The sequence below is a fragment of the Protopterus annectens genome, chromosome 7.part0 (genome assembly GCF_019279795.1).
Source record: "Protopterus annectens isolate FY-2018-M chromosome 7.part0, PAN1.0, whole genome shotgun sequence".
NCBI lineage: Eukaryota > Metazoa > Chordata > Ceratodontiformes > Protopteridae > Protopterus > Protopterus annectens.
Genome location: NC_056739.1, coordinates 347,183,962 through 347,197,762, shown reverse-complemented (window position 1 = coordinate 347,197,762; position 13,801 = coordinate 347,183,962). Strand labels below are relative to the sequence as shown.

Below are 13,801 nucleotides of genomic sequence, written 5' to 3'. Positions count from 1 at the left end.
TATTGTGTCATAAATCAACAACTGGTAAAGCAGAATAACAAAAACTGCGGGCTCAGCTAGCTCACCCCAAAATCTGCTTCACCCAAGCTAACTGTGCTGTACAACCCAGCTGCCTCCTCCCTATCATTTACCTCACTTCCTGCCTATCCCACCTTTCCTTTCACATAGTTAACCCTTATCTTCCCATCACTCACCCTTACTTCCTACCTGTTGCCTAACCTCACATCTTCCATCCTGTGGTGTCTCTGCAGAAATAAATGGTGTCTCTGCAGAAATAAGTTTGTGTCCAAACTACATTAACACATGATAGAAAATTAAATTATAAGTGTTTTTATATATGTATGTGTGGGTGTATATATATATATATATATATATATATATATATATATCGGTCTACTACTTCTTATCGAAGGGACGTTTCACCGAATGTCAGCTAAGTGAACCCACTTCTGCGAAAACTCAGTACTCTGACACATCAGTTTTCTGATCTCAGAAACACGAAAATAACAGCCACTTAGAACATAAAAACAAAACAAACACTCATAATAATCTTTGCAGGGGGCAAGCACCCCTGTGCCCCCCCACCCCCTACAACTTAAATATACCAATTCTGAGATCGCACTACAGTGACAAGGGTTCCTAATCCTTACTGTAGTGCAATCTCCTCTAAAAAAACAAGTGCTTCCAGACCCAGGCTACTATTCTAAATGCTGAATATCTCTAAACCTACCAGAGTATCGCCATGCCGTACAACTGGTACAATACAAGACACATCAAGCTACATCAACATTCACACCACCAGCGGCGCACATCTGATACAATACAAGACATGTCAAGCTACATCAACACTCACACCACCAGTGGCACATTAACACTTTCACTAAAACAAGCTTTGGAAAACTGATATTTCAGCTTAACTGACATTCGGTAAAATGTCCATTTCATAAAAAGAAGTAGACCATATGCAGTGGATATAAAAAGTGTACACACCCCTGTTAAAATGCCAGGTTTTTGTGATATAAAAAACTGAGACCGCAATAAATCATTTCAAAACTTTTTCCAGCTTTAATGTGACCTATAACCTGTAGAATTCAACTGAAAAACAAACAAATCTGTTAGGTGAAAAAATATAAAAGAAAATGTACTATATGCTAGTTCCATAAGTGTGCACACCCTTAAACTAATACTTTGTTGAAGCACCTTTTGATTTAATTACAGTATTCAGTCTTCTTGGGGACACACCTGCCATCAATTAGAGACTGATTAACCCCAAATAAAATTAAGCTGTCCTAATAGGATTTTCCCGACATTTCCTCAGTTGTCTGCTACAGCAAAAGCCATGGTTCGCAGAGAGCTTACAAAGCATCAAAGGGATCTCATTGTTGAAAGGTATCAGTCAGGAGAAGGGTACAAAAAAATTTCCACAGCATTGGACATACCATGGAACACAGTGAAGCCAGTCATCAAAAAGTGGAGAAAATATGGGATAATGGTGAAGTTGCAAAGAACTGGATGTCCCTCCAAAATTGATGAAAAGACAAGACGAAAACTGGTCAGGGAGGCTGCCAAGAGATTTACAGCAACACTGAAGGAGATGCAGGAATTTCTGGTAAGTACTGAGTGAGTACTACATGTGACACCAATCTCCCGTATTCTCCATATGTCTGGACTATGGGGTAGGGTTGCAAGACGGCAGCCTTTTCTTACACAGAAAAACATCCAGGCCTGGCTAAAATTTGCAAATCAATAAATCAAGTCTTCCAAAAGTATGTGGGAAAATGTGTTATGGTCTGATGAGACCAAGGTTGAACGTTTTGCTTTTTTGGCCACAACTCCAAAAGGAATGTTTGGCACAAAAATAACAGTTTGCATCACCAAATGAACACCATCCCCAAGGTGAAGCATGGTGGTGGCAGTATCATGCTTTGGGGTTGCTTTTCTTCAGAAGGAAGTGGGGCTTTAGTCAAGGTGTAGGGAATTAGGAACAGTTCCAAACACCAGTCACTTTTGGCCCAAAACCTTTAGACGTCTGCTAGAAAGATGAACAGGAATTTCACCTTTCAACACTACAATAACCCCAAGCATGCATCCAAATCAACAAAGGAATGGCTTTACCAGAAGAAAATTAAAGTTTAGGAATGGCCCAGCCAGAGCCCAGACCTAAATCCAATTGAAAATCTGTGGGGAGACCTGAAGAGGGCTGTGCTCAAGAGATGACCTTGCAATCTGACAGATGTGGAGCGCTTTTGCAAAGAAGAGTGGGAAAATATTGCCAAGTCAAGATGTGCCATGCTGCTAGACTCCTACCCAAGAAGACTGAATGCTGTAATTAAATCAAAAAGTGCTTCAACAAATTATTAGTTTAAGGGTGTGCACACTTATGCAACCATCTTATCGTAAGTTTTTTATATTTTTCCCCTAACAGATTTGTTTGTTTTTCAATTGAATTGTACAGGTTATAGGTCACATTAAAGGTGGGAAACATTTTGAAATGATTTATTGCAGTCTTATTTTTTTATATCACAAAAACCTGGCATTTTAACAGAGGTGTGTACACTTTTTATATCCATATATATATATATATACACACACACACACACACACAAAATAATTTACCTGAAAAAAAAAAAGAGTACAATAAAATTCATGCCAAGCCACACAGAGGTAGTATAGACAAATAGATAAGTCAAACAAGGACGTTTAAAAATCTTTAATTCATACTTTCAATAATACGTTTAAACATGGACACTTTGGGGATCACTGCTTTTAACTAATGACCTGCTAATTTTAGTCAGTTGGACATTCAAAGTTATGTGCCTGTCGTCATATGAATCATGTGATTGCAATGAATCACATGACATGCGGTCCTGTGCTAATTTTCCATGACAAAGAAGTGAGCGACACCAAGCACTCTTTAGGTAGTCCTATAGTATTACAGAAATCAAGTATCACCTGGTGCACTGGAAGTAATTAGGATATGTAAACAACTTTTAAAATGATCTGATTGTTTAATAAATGAGCACAGTCTTTCTGTACTAGTCTATTGTTATACTGCAGAATATATCAAAGAGAAATATACAAGTTTGAAGACAGTACGTTCTTCACTGCTTCAGTTAAGAACATGTACTGATTTACTGTATGACTGCACACTGTAACACAAAAAATGCTACAAATAAATTTTATAGTTAAATATAATCCCTAATAGGGAAGGCATCTCTGATCAGTACTAGCAAAAAATTACGATCCCTCATAAAATCCTCCAAGGCCAGCTTCGAGAGAAAAATTGCACAGGACACCAAAGACAATCATAAGGCTTTTTTCAGTTATGTTAGAAACCTGGGATGCAACTCCCAGACTTGTTCTGAGTTGATTCTAAATGACAAAAAATACACTGAACCCACAGACATCGCCAATATCCTGGCAGACAGGTTCAGTGCAAACTCCCCCCCCCTCCCCCCCAAAAGAGCAAGTATCTATCCCGGCAGAGGGCTGCCTCCCAAACATCTCTGATGCTCAGGTGAAGGCTGCCCTCTCCAAAGCAAAAACACTGCTTCCATGGGACCAGATGGCGTCCCAGGTTGTGTCCTACATGAACTCCAAGAGGAACTAATCCCTCAAATAAAACAGCTATACAATCTCAGCCTCACTACAGGATATGTGCCCACAGAATGGCGTACAGCAACAGTGGTCCCACTCCACAAAGGTGGAGCCTCTACGGACCCTGGAAACTATCGCCCCATAAGCCTGACTAGCTTAGTCTGCAAGGCTATGGAGAGGATCATCATGGAGCTCATATACAAAGACATTGGGGACCTACAGACACTAGATCCTACCCAGTTCGGCTTTGTCAAGGGCAGATCCTGCCTTTTGAACCTGGATGACTTCTTCGAAACAGTCACCAAAGCCATAGATGAAGGAAAGGTAGTCCACACAGCCTATCTGGACCTTGCAAAGACATTTGACACAGTACCCCACTCGGGCATCATAGATAAGCTATCCAGCTTAAATATAAACCCCTATATCACAAGATGGGTCGCAAATTGGCTCAAAGGCAGAACCCACAGAGTGAGAGTTGCTGGAGCCATGTCAGACTTGAAACCGGTCACAAGTGGCATCCCACAGGGTTCTGTCCTGGGACCACTTTTGTTAGGTATATACTTTTCCGAGGTACAGGCAAACGTGGGAGGACTATGGCTCACCAAGTTCGCAGACGACTGCAAACTGGGCGCCATAATCAACTCTCCAGCTGACACAAACATCCTTCAAAAAGGTCTCAAAGAGACAGATAACTGGTGCCAGTGCCATGGTTTAAAGCTAAATGCCAAAAAATGTATAGTCATACCCTTTGGCAAAAACAATGTGCCTACAAATTACCACATAGGTGGAAACCCATTAAGTACAGAGAAAGTTATTAGGGACCTGGGGACCCAAGTTGATAGCAATCTCTCCTTTGAAAACCACATTGCCAAAGTGGTTAGAAAGACCTTCTACATAGTCCACCTCATCACGAAGGGTTTCACATCTAGATCAAGAGAGGTAATCATGCCCCTTTATTCATCCCTCATCAGGCCCATCATAGAATACAATGCCCCTTTTGGGATGTACCTTACCTGACACCTGCAGCAATTAGAAAGACCCCAAAAGTATCTCACCAAGAGGATCAAGGGACTCAAACAGATGCCATATGCTGCTCGGTTAAAAAAAACTCCAGCTCTACTCAGTTGCATACCGCCTACTTCGAGGCGATCTATGCCTGACATACAAAGCTATGTCAAATCCAGAATTAATGGACATGCACCACCTCAGTAAATCTAAATCCCTTAGAGACACACGCTCGAGGGACTTGAACCTCAGCACAGAAATAAATAGAACTTGCTGGAGGGACAGGTTCATAACCCAGAGGCTCCCTTCGCTCTGGAATAGAATTCCAGTTCATGTGAGGCAGAGCACCTCACTGAACCTCTTCAAGAAGAATCTCGATAGGTGGATGGGGGATCGTAGGTTTGTCCCAGGGATTACTCCCGTGTCACTATTAGATAGAGGCACAGTAAACTAAACCTTAAAAAGGGCACAGTATACTCAAATCAAGGGGTGGCATAATCCATACAGAATCGGGCTAGGCTTATAATTGCCCCAGGGCAGATAGCCTAGTATGAACCTATGAACCTATTAAAACAGGAGAGTTTCTTAAAGCAATTGCATTATTGATCTATAAGTCTGTTAATGGATACAACTTAATATTTTTTTTAATAGAATTTGATCACAGGTTGGGCTACTTACCTGAATCTTATAAAAGGACCTAGAAATGATTATGTTCATTAATGATAAATTAAGGGCATGTTTGTTTTAGTGAAAAAGGGGTTGCATAGAAGCAGCTTGTTAATATGTGCAGTCACTGTATGTAAAATAAGTGAACAGCGTTCAGGCAGATGCTTAGTTTTCAAGTTGCATTTCAAAGCTAATAGAACAAATAAAACAGAAATTAGTTTTTAGGTCTTGTTTGAAGCCTAAAACTCTGTAACATACATATTCTTGGATTCAACAGACACTACCACAGCATTGAAGTGTTCACCCACTATGACCTCCTGACTCTGGATGGTTCCAAGGTCGCTGAAGGACACAAAGCCAGCTTCTGCTTAGAGGACACAAACTGCCATGAAGGTAAGCAATACGCAAGACTGAAAAAAGGTGAAGTTTATCTCTCTCTCTTTACATATATACATATCTATATATATACATACACACACACACACACATATATATATATATATATATATATATATATATATATATATGCATAAAGAGGTGAGAGGTGAAATCATTGTATTCCTCTATTTTCATCTAGTGTTTTTAGCAATTTGTAAAGAATGATACTTCCACCAGTGGTACACGTGGGGGTAAAGAAGATAGTTTTGAATGTTTAGCTTCTGTACCTTTTTTTTTTTTTTTTTTGCATGGAGAAACAAATACAGTATCCAGACAGTAGTCCTTTCTTTTCAGAACAGATTAACATTTGAAAGATTTGGTTTTAGCCTCCTTGTGTCGTTTCCTCACTTGTCTCTTTTGGATCATTACTCGCTCTCTATTCCTTTCTATTATACTTCAGTGTAGGTATCCTCTGTGGACCCCTATGAACAAATCAACATCAATAATTTCCCCACTGTAGTACACATGTAACCTGGCTATAAGGAGAAAGCTTAAATGAAACTACTTAGTATGTCTCTCTTAATCTTTGAAGACAAAATGGAATTAAAATTTTCAAGTACTACATCTGCACAATAGTCGTGAAATGCTTGTGATAGCAGGGTCACTCTAATGACTTGTACTTTCTAGTGTGCCTTGGTCACCACGCCCAAGTACATATTGTTTTCACACGCATGATAGTGTATTACGACATGAAATTTAAATTGTTCTGGGATTCAGTGTCACTTCATTTTCCATACTATATTCTATACTGTTCACTTTTTTCCAAAAGTAGGCAACCATTTTATTTTATTTTATTTATTTACAGAGCAGCACTTTGTTTAATCACATATGGAAACAAGCTCATAATGACCTGTTTTTATTTATTTGGTTATTCATTTTTCAGTTTGATAACTGCATAGGTGAGTTGAGCTACTGAACTTTTTCAGTCATAACCTGGGTACAATTGTACAAAATAGGAAAATATTTCAAAACAGTACAGTGATAATTATTCAAATTTCATAAAGGCTGATAAAAAATAAAATGTAGCAAAGCACATAGCTGCACAGAGAGAAATAAAAAATAAATATAGCAAAAGGAAACTGTTTTATACAGTATTACTCTTTTTATTTTCTCCAAGTATTTTGGGTTTCTAATACCATGATGGGAATGGACCCCATTCCTAAGTCAAAGTATGATTAAAGTTAGTATTCTTTCAGTCTTTGATATCAGCCAGAAGTGTTTTTTTGTAGCACCTGCAATGTGCCCAGCAATGACTCCTTCGGCAATTCGTATGGAGTTATATGTATTGGTAATATATCTAAATACGATTATAAATTATTTTTTATAAGCAGCATTACTCACACTAGTATTGGAACTGTCTTGGTACCCTTCTTCCATATTGCCCTCGTTTCTGCCTGCAGTTCGTGGTATTTTATGACTTTGTGTCTGTACATATGACATTGTAGTCACTGGGTGTGGCAATTTCCATGATCAATGCTACTTTTGTCTTCTTTTCATATACTACTATATCTGGTTTTCTTGCATCTCTTTTTTGAACTGTTGGTAATGGGTGATCCCATGTGATACAAACATAATTTTCTATAATGCTTTGTGGTTGAAGTTTCCAATGTTTTATTACAGTAGAGACTTTACTCAGTAACAAGAATTTCCTTATTTGCAACACATACAATCAACATTAACAATTCATGTCTAAATGCATTATATAAAATATAAGCATTTATCCAATGTCTCAGAAGCAGATGCACTTAAATGCTGCTTAAGTTGTCATTCTCCAAAACACTAAAGACAAAGACGTTACATGTATCTCTTTGGCGCACCCACTGCAGTCCTATCAAGATGAGGTTGCTCACCCATTCAGACTTTCTACAATATATAAAATGAAGAAAAAGAACAGTTGTGTAAAATCTTACCATAACCATGTATGTCCTTCCCTTCCATATTGCAGTATTCACTATAGTGGGGATATGGCTGCCTGCAGCACCGTACATCCAGCCAGTATACCAAAGTCTTCAGTTAGGGGTACATGCAACATAGCATGCTAGTGCCATAAACCGACAGCTATCAATGTGACATCTGAACGTAACCAAGTCAGGACTGACTGCCGCAGAAGATAAGGCTGAATGAATAGAAAGCATTCCAGCTAAACAAGCCTACAGAAATGAGCCTGTAGGGCAAACCAAAAAGGCCCTATGAGAAATTCTACATATAGTAATATAACCAAAACCAAGTAAACACCTCTACCAAACGAAATAACCATAAAATCCCAAAAAATAAGGACAGAGGGGAGGAGGGTTGGTTCTGAATACTACAACATGGAAGAGAAGGACATATTACAGTTGTGTACACTTACCATAAATGTAAATGTTCGAGTGTATTCACTGTTGCAGTCATCACCTGTGAGTTATCCCTGTTATGGTAGCCCTTGGTCGGCCTGAATACCAGAGTCAATGTTTTTGTGCGTCGGCTGCCGTCACCTGTAGTCTGCCGTCAGGTCGTCAGTGCTATAAAGCATGTCAGCCGACACCATTACATCAGTTTTTCTTGCCTTAACCCATCAGAAGCACAAGGGAGAAGAGAGAAGTGGTTCTGGTGGCTAAAGGCCACCTTGGGAAGTTTGTGTCCCCTAGGGGAAGATGTTAAATGGGGGATGGAGGGAGGGAAACCAAGACTGCAACAGTAAATACACTCGAACATCTACATTTATGGTAAGTGTACACAACTGTACTATGTTCTTCGTGTTTCACTGTCGCAGCATCACCTGTGGGAGGATTCCCAAAGCTGAGGAAAAGGGTGGAAGGATAGGTTGAGTCCTAGGTACGGGTCAGCTGGCCCTGCAGAATTGCAGAGGCAAACTCTGCCCTAGACTTAGAAAAGAGAGGTAGGTGATAATGCTTTGTAAAGGTATGGACAGAGGTCCAGGTGACCGCGTCCAGGATCTCCCTGGTAGGTTCTCCTCTGAGGAAGGCAGTGGAAGTGGAGGTTGTCCTAGTGGAGTGGGTGCAGACAGACTTAGGGATGGTTTTCCCATGTGGTCTGTAGCAAAAATGGATACAGTGTGAAATCCATTTGGAAGTGGTTTGTGTAGAGATGGGCTTCCCCTCTGCCCCTAGGGCAAAGCTTACAAGAAGCTGGTCTGTTTTTCTGAATGGCTTAGTACAATCCAGATAGTATCTGAGTTGTCTGTGCACATTTAGTGAGTGTAGAATTCTTTTCCCCCTTGTTTTGAGGGTTGGGAAAGAAGATGGGAAGGTGTATGGCCTGGTTAAGGGTCACATCAGATACCACCTTGGGCATAAAGGAGGGGTTAGTCCTCAGAGAGATTCTGTCTGCATGGAAAATTATGAAGGGCTTGACAGCCATCAGAGCTTGAAGTTCCAAGACCCTTCTGGCTGAGGTGATAGCTAATAGGAAGGCAGTCTTCCAAGAGAGGTATTTCAATTCTGTTGAAGCGGCAGGTTTGAAAGGAGGTAAGGTTAGTTTTTCTAACACGTAATTCAGGTCCTTGGGTGGTATCAGAGGCCTTCTGGGAGGCCTGATATTAGAAGCCCCTCTGAGGAACTGCTTTACCCAAAGGATGAGAGAAGGGGGGTGTGTCTGAATCATAATGGGCAGAGATGGCCGAGGGATGGATAGAGGAGAAAGAGAGGCCACTATTGAGCAGCTCTGCTAGTTAATCCAGGATGAGAGGGATGGAAGGTTGGGAGGTACTGCCCCCTTTTGATTGTTTCCAGGAGCAGAATATTTTCCATTTTTCTGCAAATTGTTTTATTCTGCAGGGCCTTCTGGCCCCTGTGATGATGTCCAGGACCTGTTTACTTAACAGGGACTTTTTGTTAGTTTTTAGTGTATAAGCCATGCTGAAAGTTTGAGAGTCTGTAGGTCTGGGTGCAGTACCTTCCCCCTGTCCTCGGTCAAGAGGTCTGACATCAGGGGAAGCAGCTTTCAGAGCTGTAAGGTCAGACTGTGTAATAAGGGGTACCAATGCAGTCTGGGCCAATCTGGAGCAACGAGGATGGCCTTTGGTCTCTCCTCTCTTATTTTGATAAGAACCCTGGGAATAAGGGGCAGAAGAGGGTATACGTACATAAAGAGGGAGCTCCAGGGGAAGGTCAAGGCATCCACCTTCCATGCTAGGAGGTGATGCTCCCTGATACAGAACTTGTGCAGCTGGTGGTTGAGGTGCGAGGCAAAGAGGTCCACTTCTGGGGTTTCCCACTTCTGGGTGATTGGTAGAAAGATTTCTCTGTGGAGCTGCCATTTGTGGGGGTCCAGTAAGTTTCTGCTTAGGTGGTCTGCCAGTGTGTTGTTGATCCTTGGTAAGTATTGGGCAAATAGATTTAGCCCCATGGAAGTGGCTGTAATACAGAGACTCATATTTAACCTGCACAGGGGCTAAGATTAGGTGACCCCTGCTTGTTGATGTACCACATTACTCTGGTGTTGTCTGTTTTTATAAGGAGAATTCCTGGCCTGAGATTGGGATGGAAGGAAGTTAGAGCCCTTTGCACCGCCAACATTTCTTTCTGGTTGATGTGCAAGTGAAGTTGCTGGGCATTCCAAAGCCCTTGGTACATCTGCCTGCTAGGTGAGCACCCCAAGCAATGTCTGAGACGTCGGTGGTGATGGTCTGGCCGGAAGGACGGAGGATGAAGGGAAGACCCTTGTTCATGGCATAGGCCTCTGCCCACCAAAGACATTCAGCCCTTATACAAAGGATCAGAGGGAGAGTTGTCTCTAGGGACTGAGAGTGCTGACACCAAAGTATTTTTAAGTACCACTGAAGTTTTCTCATGTAAAGCCTGGTGACAGGGATGAGAAAGATGCAAGATGCCATGTATCCCAGGGCTTGCAGGAACTTCCTTGCAGTGAGGCGACTTCTAGAAGCCAGCTGGGTGAAGTAGAGAGGCAGAAACCTCTGCTTTTCTGGGGTTAGGAAGGTCATTTGAGTTGCTGTGTCTAGCACAGCTCCCATGAAAACAATTTTTCTGTTGGGGTTTTGCTTTGATTTTTTTTCTCGTTGATAGTGAACCCTAGGGAAGTTAGGAGTGATTTGACAAATTGAGGGTCCTGGAGCAGCTTTTCTTTGCACTCTGCCTGAATGAGGCAGTCGTCCAGGTAAAAGTAAAGCTTATAATTTCTCTGTCTGCAGAATGCTATAGCTGGGGGCCAAGCATTTGATGAATACTCTGGGAGTAGTAGATAAGCCAAAGGGCAGTGCAGAGAACTGAAAGTGTTGACAGCCAGCTCTGAAGAGCAGGAATTTTCTGCACGATTCCCTGATGGGGATGTGGAGGTAGGCATCTTTTAGGTCTAGTGTCACAAGCCAGGCATTTTGTGTGAGCATAGGCAGGAGCTGCTGCAAGGTTAGCATTTTGAATCTGGGGACCACCAAGGAGGTGTTCAGTTTGGATAGGTCCAGGATAGGGCACCATGTGCCCTCTTTTCTGGGAACACGGAATAGTCTGGAGTAAAAACCTTTTCCTGTTTGATCTGGAGGGACAGGTTCTACTGCCCCCTGGGATATTAGAGTTTGGACCTGTTTCAATGCTTCTGCCCACTGGTTTGGGGAAAGGTCTGGGTACCCTCTTGAAATAGGGAGTTCGGTAAAGGAGAATCTGTATCCCTGAGAAATGATTTTTCAGAAACATTGGTCCTTGGTTATAGAGACCCAATTGTCCTTGAAGAGGGTGAGTCTTCTTCCTAGTTTTTGATGAATGAAAGGAGGACAGAGGGGGGAGGGAGAGTCATTGTGAGTGCTTGTCATAGAAGCTTGGCTTAGAACTCCCTGCCTTAGAGATGGAAGTGGTTCATTGTTTGCTTCTTTGCTGGCCCTGGGATAGGGGCCTGGATGACCTGTCCCTGTGGGGCTTACCTTGGCCCTGTCTGCTAGGTGCAGGGAAGGCCCAGTGCTTAGAGGGCAAGTTCCTGCTGAATCTGGGAGGTTGAACTTGAAAGAAATGTTTTACTGTTTGCATAGATTTTGCTTTGTCTTCCATCTTTTTAAGCACCTCTTCTGCTTTTTCCCCAAACAGGCATTCCTTACCTAGGGTTGCATCAATAAGTTTAGACTTGATATGATCAGGAAGAGGTTGTTCCTTCAGCCATGCATGTCTCCTAACAACAGATCCTGTCACTGCTGCCCTGCTAGAGGCTTCTAGGGCATCATATCCACAATGTAATGAGTGTTTGGCCACTTGACAAGCAGAATGTAGTAATTCTGCCAGCTCTTTTGAGTTGGCACTGTCAGGAGAGGTAGTAATCTTATGTTTTAATTGTTCCAAAGTGTGTTGTTGATATTTTAACATATGGAACTGACAACTGAGTGCTCTGATAGCTAAGGTTGCAGAGGTGTATACTTTCTTACCCCATCTGTCCAGAGCTCTGGAGTCTTTGTCAGAAGGAAGAGGATTCTTGGCACAACTAGTCTTAGCTCCTTTGGGTCCCTGTGTAATGACCTCAGGGTCTGCAGCAGGATTCCTGTACAGGTATTTGTGAGAATCCGGTACTCTGTAGTACCTGTCAGGTTTAGTTGGAGCAGGAGGCAGGGCATCAGGGACTAAGCTGAATTCATGGAAAACATCATCTACCACTTCCAAAATAGGTGGGATGGCCAGGGGTCTGTGCTGGGACAGGTCCAGAAACTCTCCAAGTGATTTCTTTGCCTGTGGGAAGTCTTGAGATTCCCATTGAAAATGTTCCTTGAGACAGTAAAGGGTTTCCCTGAAGGAGAGGTCCACTGGTGGGGAGGCAGAAGGGCTAGATTCCTTTGCACCTGAATTGTCATAAACAGTTAAGGGATCTTGTTCCTCTTCAAAAGCAGAATAATCAGATTCCTCAGACTCTTGGTCTGTCAATAACTTCTGGAGAAGGATGCCTTTTCCTTTTTGGAGTGGGAGCCTGAGTACCTCGGATAAGGGAGATGAGATCCTCTGCCATTTTGAGCATTTGAGCTTGAGGTGGGGGAGCAGTAGCAAGATGGTGGCTAGAAGCAGATTTCCTAGGAGTGGCCTGGCTTCTAGGCCTGAGAGAATTCTTTGGTCTCTGAGAAGCGGTAGTTGGATGTGAAGATGTCTTTTTTTGTCTAACATTGGTAGTGCGAAAGGCCTCATCAGAAGCCACTGCCTGCATCACGGCTCCAGACCCAACCAAGGCAGAGACAGCCAAAGGCTCAAAAGATGAAGTGGACTTCTGTGGCATACCGGACTCCGAAAAGGCCTCGGCAGAGGCCTGCATAGAAAGCGAGTCGGGCATCTGGGGTTGCAAAAGCAACTCACTGAATTCCGGAGAACTGACGACTTGCTTAACGGTAGCGTTGTCAGAAGGCTTAGCCTTGTTTGGCCTGTCTCTATCTTTATCTCTACTTTTTTTGAAATGTCAACAGATTGTTGGCTGATGGATGCCATATCAGAATTCAAAGACAGAACATTTAAATAATTGTCTACAAAAAGAGCTCTATGGCAAATGGTTCTCGCATTAAAGAGGGCACAGAACCGGCAACAAGGGACGTCGTGGTCTGGGCCTAAATAAGTGATGCAGCAAGAATGAAAGTCTTGGTGTGGGATCTGCTTTCCACAGGCGAGACAATTGTTAACTTTTTCGGACATCGGTTAGACCAAGAAAAAAGGGTCCCCAATGGGGTACTTAGCTTTAGACATTTTCTGCTGAAATTCAACTTCTGATAGCGACCAACCGGCACTCGTGTGAACTGCTTCTGCTACGGGCTCCATGGAAAGAATGACTGATGTAATGATGTTGGCTGCCTTGGTTTATAGCACTGATGACCTGACGTCAGACTACAGGCGATGGCAACCGGCGCACAAAAACATTGACTCTGGTATTCGGACCAACCGAGGGCTACCACAGCAGGGAAAAAGCTACAGGTGATGACTGCAACAGTGAAACACGAAGAACATGGTTATGGTAAGATTTTACACAACTACGCTATGTCCTCCTACTCTCATGTACCAGTACTCATTACAGTAGGGAGAGTAGCAAAGCTATTAGGTGTTCCCTTGGGTAGTTGGTGCAGGAGAAAAGTTAAGGAGACCCTGCAGAATAGAGCTGGCAAAGCCAGATCTGGATATTAAATCCAGTT

At 42.4% G+C, this 13,801-nt stretch overlaps 1 protein-coding gene across 1 annotated transcript in view; it reads left to right on the top strand.

The window, feature by feature from the left end:
* LOXL4 (lysyl oxidase like 4) overlaps positions 1-13,801 on the top strand; it is a 412,707-nt gene that overhangs the window by 370,501 nt on the left and 28,405 nt on the right. Inside the window, exon 12 of the mRNA XM_044076917.1 lies at positions 5,546-5,661. Coding sequence (XP_043932852.1) covers positions 5,546-5,661 — 116 coding nt within the window. The remainder of the gene's footprint in view (positions 1-5,545; positions 5,662-13,801) is intronic.